Here is an 8124-nt window from a genome sequence, read left to right as displayed (position 1 = left end):
TGAATGCAACATTTTCTCCTTGGCACGGTTGGCTCAGTGGCTTCATACCCTGCCTAGTGATCGTGAGAACGAGGGTTCGACGCCTGTCGAAGTCAAACTTTTTTTTCTTTACATTAATTTTGCGGTGCACAAGAGCTTTTCAAAAAAAGTAGGGTTAGGGGAAGCTTATATTTTATTATCATTGCAGAATTTCATTAGCAAATAGTTATTTCGCAATCTGAATCAACCAATCTCTCAAAACACTTTCGGAAAATCTTACTTTTAGAGTGACTAAAATCAATGAGACAGAAATCTCGTGGGAAAAAAATTTCGCGGCCCGGTCACCGAGACTGACAGAGTTAAGTTTCCGATTGTTGAAGTCTTGTTTCCGGGGAATTATTCCATCCATTAGATGCCGCAGTCCTTAACGTGCGTTGCTCAAGCGCACACCCGGAGAGTCGAACCAGCGTCGCTTGATGTTGAAGCTTCTTCGTTCCAGAAATCACGCGCTAACCAACTGAGCTATCGGGGCGGATAGCTTTTGTTCTTTGTATACCGGACACTTGTATTATTACTGGATGATGAGCTGATGGATAAGCAATATCGCTATATCTTATCTCAAAACTTAAAAAAAAATTGGCCTTTCAGCAACAAAAGTGCCCCTTTTTCATAATCCTGCACCCCTCCCCCCCAGTCAAAAACCGTTCCGGCGCCCCTGACTATGCCCAAGGTCAATTGCAATGACTTCCTTGTTAGAAAAACTGAGTCACATTCTCACAATTCTACACAGCGCATTTTTGATGTTTCTTTTATTTTTTGTTTTCAACTTTTTTTACTTTTACTGTTAAATAGAAACAACAAACAGGTGTGCGCAAACTTACGATTCCATGCAAAACTATTGCAAGTTTATTCTACTCTTTAGTGAGATAAAAGCTTATTAGCGTTGCTATTGATGCCTACACACAAATATAGTTTTAACCGATCGAAGCTGTTGAATGAATTACTTCTTTAGCAAAAAAAATTTTTACAGCAATTACAAAGGGTCATATGCACCATTTGTATGAAAATTTACTCCTATATTTTCCTGATATTCTCCTTTGTTATTTGTCGAGCTTCTTCGAGTGATATCTTCATATCTGGAGCACAAACAGTAGCCTTTGCTTCTTGCACAAACGATGGATATGACAAGAGTAGCTAGACTAAGAGAGATGAGCACTGCTGCTATTTTTTGCTGATTCTTCCACCAGCATTCATGGTCCATTTCTGCAGGTGTTAAATCAGAACCCGAGCTTGTATTTTCGTTTGGTCGATTGTTTCCAGTTACTTCATCGTTTTCGTCATCTGTGATGTTGTTTCCCAACACTGCTGTTGTATTTTTGTCACGCATTGCTGGAATCGGGGTTGTCATTGTGGTCGGAGATGTGGATGGTTCAGAAGCAATTTCGGGAAAAACTGTAGAAACTTTTGCAACAGCAGTTGTTTGTTCCGTGAACGAATCCGTACCGGGAGTCCGGGAATTTTTAAAAAAATTTAGGGGTTCCTCAAAAAGAGGATTAGGTTGTGTAATCTTGATTGAGTCATCTTGAGGAGATATAACGTCATTCTCCAAAGTTTTAGTTGGATTGGACAAATTTTGTTCCTCTGAAAATGTGTTTGAATCAATATTTTCTGAAAGCAAGACAAAAAATCAACCGTACGGTACACTATGTTAGGATATTCCATATTTAATAAGTAGTCTATCATGAAAAAAATCGATAGGTGTTTGCGGGTAGCTGTTGTTAACTTCCCCACTTTTTCCTTTAGGAAACCTCCTACAAAACAAGTAGCCTTAGGCTACACAGTTTTCAAAACGCCAAAGCTACATTTTTTATATGCTACTTCACTTGTAGTCTTTCAAACATTGGCCAAGGCCAGTTTACCAAGATTGACAAATTAATGTTTTTTCTTGTTAAATTGTTGTTGTCTGTAGTTATTCCATTCAATAAGTAGCCCACCGGTGAATGGGAAAATGTAGTGTAGGCAGTGGCGTAGCTAGGGAATGTGCCGCCCGGGGCGGATTCAGATTTTGCCGCCCTTCAAGAAAAAGCATGTAAAAATGAATTTTTTTTAATTGACTTAAAGTGGAATTATTGTATGTTTTGAACCAGTAGCCTAATTTTAAAAGGGGGGGGGGGGGGTTTTAAGGGCCGACGGGCGAAGCCCGACGGCGTCCTCGCCAAAGACGACACCCAGCGGCGGGGGGTCTGGAGGGCCTCCCCCAGAAATTTTTGAAAAATTACTTTGGATTTGGTGCATTCTGAGAGCATTTTCAACAAAAATGTGAGTATAAATCCTCTAGTATAAATATTCCTGTAAAATGGTGCTGTCCGGTGGCATAGCAAAAGGATAAGATCATGTTTTCTTGGGAATTTTTCGTTAACTTAATAAAGCTAAGTCTCTATGTCTTCTTGTTGCTAATTCCTGGCTGAGATATTTGAATGTTTGGTATTGGCAAAACTCGCTCTTTTAATGGAGTTTCGTTTAAAATTAGGCAAACTTTGTTTTAGAGACATAGAGACTGAAAGCATCATTCTCAATATCGTGACGTCACATGCGTGCCAAAGGGGGGGTTGTAACCCCCAAACCCCTCCTCTCCCTTGGCTACGCCACTGTTTTGAACGTTGCCATTCTGTTTGCTTTAATTTTCCGTTCACTTTTGCATTATCAACAAAAAAAAAACGTCCTGTCTGAAAGTACCGCCCCCCAGACGTGCTGCCCGGGGCAGTCCGCCCCTCCCCTAGCTACGCCACTGAGTGTAGGCTACTTTGGTACTTGTTTTCTCACATCTCCAGAAGTCGCGTGCTTATCCAGCTGATCTATCGAGCTGATAGACATAGCCCATTAAGTCGCAATGTGTTTCATGAGTGCCGTAAAACCTTAGGTGGACAAAAAAACGAAAATAAACTCACAAAGAGGTTTAATGTTCAACAAGTTAAAGAATAAAATTGATTGATCCTTCAAATGTTGTTCATTTTAGTTAAAATAAATGCGCGTCATTTGTTTAAATGCTTTTAATAGGTTGGACAAATAGGCTTAATTCAGCATTCTATGTGACATGAAACTGATGCTGCATATCAACGACAGAAACAAACAAAATTAACAACTCACCTATTGGAGATGAAGTAGGCCTAGTGACTGGTTCGAAAAGAACTTTGGAGGAAATTGAAGTGACTTGTGGTACAGAAGTTGTTTGTTTGTGACCAGGAAGCGATGGGGAGGGTGTCGTTGATTCTAAAAAAGTTATTTTGAAGAATTAGGCTATGGTGGACAAAAGACATCGAATATAACATTAGGCCTATATAGTTATCACAAAAAAGTTTTAGATAGATCACATCGATTGGTAAAAGTTAGATCAGCGTGGTCCAACTTCTTTTCATCGCGGGCCAAAAACATTTTTTTTTATCGTGCGGGCCAATGTTTTTAAATAGCAATTCATAGGCTGATTCATAGTAGCACCTGGACTGGACACGCAGTGACCAACATGAGGCCAAACAGTTGGTACAACAGTTGGCCAACAGTGGGCCAACAGGGTTAGTTACTTGGCTGTTGGCCCACTGTTGGCCAACCGTTGTACCAAATGTTTGGCCTCATGTTGGTCACTGCGTGTCCAGTCCAGGTGCTACTATTTAGAAGTCCATGGCTGATTGCTGGCAAATTATACATAGCCTATGGCATATAGTTACTACTTTCTAAAACCTTTAGGCTACAGCTTGATTCACCCTAAAAGAGGGATCATCTTTAACTTTATCAACTTTAGATTTTAATTTTAGACAATAGCGTTGGTATCCACGAGAATCGTAGTTGTGGCCATGCGAGCGCAAGCGCAAAGAGCCTCGTTTCCAAGTTGATTTCGAGTTTTGATTTTAATGTTGTTCATTGCCGAAAATGTACATTCGCAAATGTAGGCTATGTACTTCCAAACATCGAGTGGCCTACAGGTTCAGAACAGCATCCTTTAAAAGGGTAAACTTCCCCTTTGACACTGACTTTCAAAAGCTTCTAGGATTTTCCATTTTCTTTGGCAGCAAAAATGGATCGTTCTGAAGTTCACATAATTGGAGTTGAAGCTCTGGGGGGCTGTGTAGTGTAGTGTGCATAAGCGTAGCCAGGGGGGGGCGAAAGGGGCCATGGCCCCCCCCCAAATTTTCAAAGTTTGGATTCCGAAGTTGAGCCCTTTGTTGAAAATATAATAAAATTTGTAGAAATTTATAACGTTTTCCCAGACATCTGGCTATTAACACCCCAAGGACTTGTTTTAGACACACAGAAAGACACCAATAAATTTTGCAAATCGTAAATCGCGCAAAATTTACTCGATTTACGTTTCTTTCAACTAATTTGTGAAGCAATTTCAGAATGGCTTACTTTGTTGGGTTTTTGTGTAGCTGAGTTTTTGGTGTTCTCTAATTTTAGCCGCAGATTTTGCCCGTTCGTGTGTAAGAGCTACCTTTAATAAGTTAATAGCTGTTTATCTGCTAATAAATTTCATACAAATATTATCCTAAAAGTGTTTCCAGAAAGCGCTATAATCCATTATTTAAGTGTAATTTTGCAAAAATTTTCAGGAGGAGCATGCCCCCGGACCCCCCTAGAATACGCGTGCCTTCGGCACGCTCTAACCCCCACCAGTTTCATTGCTTCCCCTTGCTCAAGCTACCAAGATACGCCACTGCACATCAGGTGGCGATGTCTTAAATCGAACACTTTGTCGTTCTCTTCAATTCATCAAATATTTGGTCCCCCCCAAATTTTTTTCCTGGCTACGCCACTGGTAGTGTGTACTAACTCTCACGCCCATGGGAAATTTTTTGAACAAAGTGGTATTGTTATGCATCACAAAGGATCATTCACAAAGCTTTTTGTCAATTACAATAACAAAGAAACAAAAATTGAAGTGACACCGGTAGCCTATTGCCAGAGATGTACGTAGGCTATACGCCGCAAATTCTACGCCGCCGTAGACTTGCGGCGTAGACTTTTTGTTTATGCTAACGCTTGCGGCCACATTTTTTTGGATAGTTTGCGCTTGAGGCTACGCCGTAAAGTTTTCGCGGTTTTTTAGCGCATAGCGTCAAGCCGTCAACGCATACTTTTTAATGTATTTTTTTCACTACAACACGCCAATACCTTCCAGTGCTGCAGTTGAAAGAATGTTTGCAATGAGCAAAGACATATTGGAACCAAAACACAGCAAAATGTCAGATGAACACTTTCAAATGCTTGTGTGTTTCTTCGTAGAAATTCAAAATAGAACTTGTTTGTTTCGAGTGGTATATACCGTGTGAATGTTTGGCACCTAGCAAACAAAATTAGTTTACGCTAGTGTATGCGCTGACGCTGACAACTTTTTTTACAAGTTACGTTGACGCATACGGCGTATGGTTTTTCGAACGTTTGCGTTAGCGCTGACGGCGTCAATATTTTTTGTATGCGCGTACATCACTGCATTGCTAGATTAAAGCAAAGCTGACTATCAGTTCGAAGGCCAAAAACATGAAACTTGCGGGCTAAGTTTGGCCCGCGGGCCTGCAGTTGGACCACGCTGAGTTAGATGAACGAAATAGGCTACTTTTTTTTGAACAGACCAAATAAAAAGCTTAAATTATGTAAGTGAAACTAACAAGCGCCGAATGAGCTTTTTATCTGTCACAACATATTTAGTTGACCATCCTAACCTGCAGCGGCGCTTTTATTTGTTTTGTTACGTAGGCTAAACTGTTTGTTTTTAATAGTTTGTCGAATGCAATGTAGCCAGGAATTCATAGAAGTAGTAGTAATTTCAGTAATTCTAAGTTATGAATTCTTGAATGCAGCCTTAAATAGGCTAGTCTTTTGTTTATATTCATCTTTTGTTTATATTGATGTAGGTTATAGCTGAAAAAACTTTGAAATTGTTCTTTAACTTGTAGCCTACTTTGATAAAAATAGATTGCTCAATCAGGCCCAACTTTATACACAAAAAAAACCGCAGCGCTGGTTCGGCTGTCGGGATGTGTTATTCATGCAGCGGCACCTAGTGGATAGAAAATTTCAGACAACAACATAATCGACAATCAGAAACCACACTTTGCCAATATCGGTAACCGGGAGTGCACCAGTAGTTCGAAGCTTCTGCAAGTATGCAAAACTGCCAGGAATAACTTTTCAGAAACTTCCTCCGTCTGAGAATAAATATGACAAACGAAACTGGCTGCTATTGCTAGCCTCATTGCCTTGTGTTAGCCCATTGCTTGAATTCATCTGCAGACAAGGCTATATTTATAAAGTAGCATGATGAATAACTCCTTTCTTTCGCGTTGCTAAAAATAAGCTTGCTGCAAGCCAAAGCAGAAGTTCATCTGCTTACACATCGTCTTATCACATTTATAGGCTACTACGATAAGCTACAAATGTTTGAGTGCACCCTTGTGTGGTAGCCAAACGTTAGAAATAATTGAATACTGTTGAATTTCATTTTAACAAAAGCTTACCTTCTGGACGCACCACAGAGCATATTAATAAATGCACTGTTAATTTTATCATTGCTTTTGCCATTTTGACAATTCAAGAGCGAGACAAAACTGATGTAACTTGTGTTATTTGAATGAATATGTTCATTTTAAAAAGATCAATAAACGACTATGAGTAGGCTACGGTAGTGAAAGAAACAAATGAAGTAGCACTTGACATCCGTGACTTTCATGGTTTGCGATAGTCAAGGGATGTGGTCAACGAGCTTTATGAGAGCCATTGACAATGTGCAACCTCCACAGATAAACACATTTTTGTTTTTACAAAAATAATTTTTCCTAAACTTTTTCTGTTTCGAATTGCAACCTTTTGCAAGAGCAAGATTAATTTGACGTATTGAACTTCATCACAATATGAATTTGTAGAATACAAAGTGGTTTCCGGAAATAGCAAACAAACGAAAAGCAATCAAGGTAGATTCGTATCTGTCAAAAATTAGGCCCAAATTTCATAAAAATTATGGCAAGAACTTTCAGCATGTTTCAAAAACTTCATTGAGATTGAATTTATTTTCGGTTTTTTGTTCAAATAATTATTATGCAAATGTCAAAAAAAATGCAACGGCACCCCCCAAACTATTCAATTGGTCAAAGAACTTTCAGCATGTTTCAAAACTTTATTAAGATTGAACTTAATTTTGATCTTTTGCTCAAATAATCAAAATTACACCAGGCTATTAGGAGCAGTGTAGAATTTTTAATAAGGTGGTCTATGCTTTGTCGCAAAAAACATTTGGGCGCGTTTAATTATATTTGTGCAAGAATTTTTTTGCACCCCCCCGAAAACTAACTTTCCCCAACGCCTATGGATAAGACATAAAGAGGCCTTGTAAATATCGTGTAAAGCTATTTGGGTGGGAGGTTGTTAGAATCGATATTGGTGTTGTGCCTATGTAGGTCAACACCAAGCATCATATTGAAGAAACTCAAAACATATGATCTTTGGAGAGCCCTAAAGTAAAAGGTAGCCTACATATCTAATAAAGATCGCAGTTAATGTTGGGTAGGGGAGGCGTGCGCCCTCCTATATCTAGTCGGTGACTTATAGAAACCGGAGGTGTATTAGTAATCTGCAGAAGATGAGGTTTATTGACCAATCCGAAGCCAAGATTTAACCTAGTTGAGAAAAATTCCACGGAGACAAGTTTGAGACCAGGTTTCTCACAACATGATTTGTCAAAATCGGATTGGGGAAAAATCACAACTTCAAAAGGTGAGTTTTGAAACAAAAGCACTACAAAAGTTTAGTAAATAAGGTTTGAATACAAATTTATAAATGACATTTTTTCAGGTAGGCTGCTTGTCAAATTTAACAAACTGTGCTGCTGCCATCCATATGAAAATTTCGACATCACAGGCAAATGTTGCGAGTTGTGAGCACTTCAACCTTAGTCACTGAGCAGTGTACCAGCACAGTATAAGACTTTATTGGTTTGGTTTGGTTGGTTTTGGTTTTGAATCTTTATCCTCGGACTGACAAAGCCTTGATAGGTTATTCCTGGTACTTGTTCGCATACTTGTAGAGGCACTTGACGCAGGGCCGGTTACCGAGATTGGCAGAGTGAAGTTTTCCGATTGTTGAAGTCTTGTTGCCGAG

The 8124-nt window shown here is 39.4% G+C and overlaps 1 protein-coding gene across 2 annotated transcripts; it reads right to left on the bottom strand.

The window, feature by feature from the left end:
* Nucleotides 1-791: 791 nt before the first annotated feature.
* On the bottom strand, nt 792-6641 carry LOC145770814 (uncharacterized). 2 transcript variants are annotated; one of them, XM_082582541.1, is made up of 3 exons: nt 6489-6641; nt 3127-3249; nt 792-1620 (listed from the first exon to the last, which is right to left on the bottom strand). In XM_082582541.1, the coding sequence occupies exons 1-3, from the start codon at nt 6550-6552 to the stop codon at nt 1013-1015; spliced, it is 795 nt and encodes a 264-aa protein (XP_082438667.1). In that variant the 5' UTR covers nt 6553-6641; the 3' UTR covers nt 792-1012. The 2 variants fall into 2 exon arrangements, with proteins under 2 accessions (XP_082438667.1, XP_082438666.1); XM_082582540.1 differs by having other exon boundaries at nt 792-1647; nt 6489-6638.
* Between the last annotated feature and the right edge of the window lie 1483 nt (nt 6642-8124).

The sequence above is a fragment of the Aplidium turbinatum genome, chromosome 5, assembly GCF_918807975.1.
Source record: "Aplidium turbinatum chromosome 5, kaAplTurb1.1, whole genome shotgun sequence".
Classification (NCBI taxonomy): Eukaryota; Metazoa; Chordata; class Ascidiacea; order Aplousobranchia; family Polyclinidae; genus Aplidium; species Aplidium turbinatum.
This window is presented reverse-complemented; position numbering and strand designations above follow the sequence as displayed.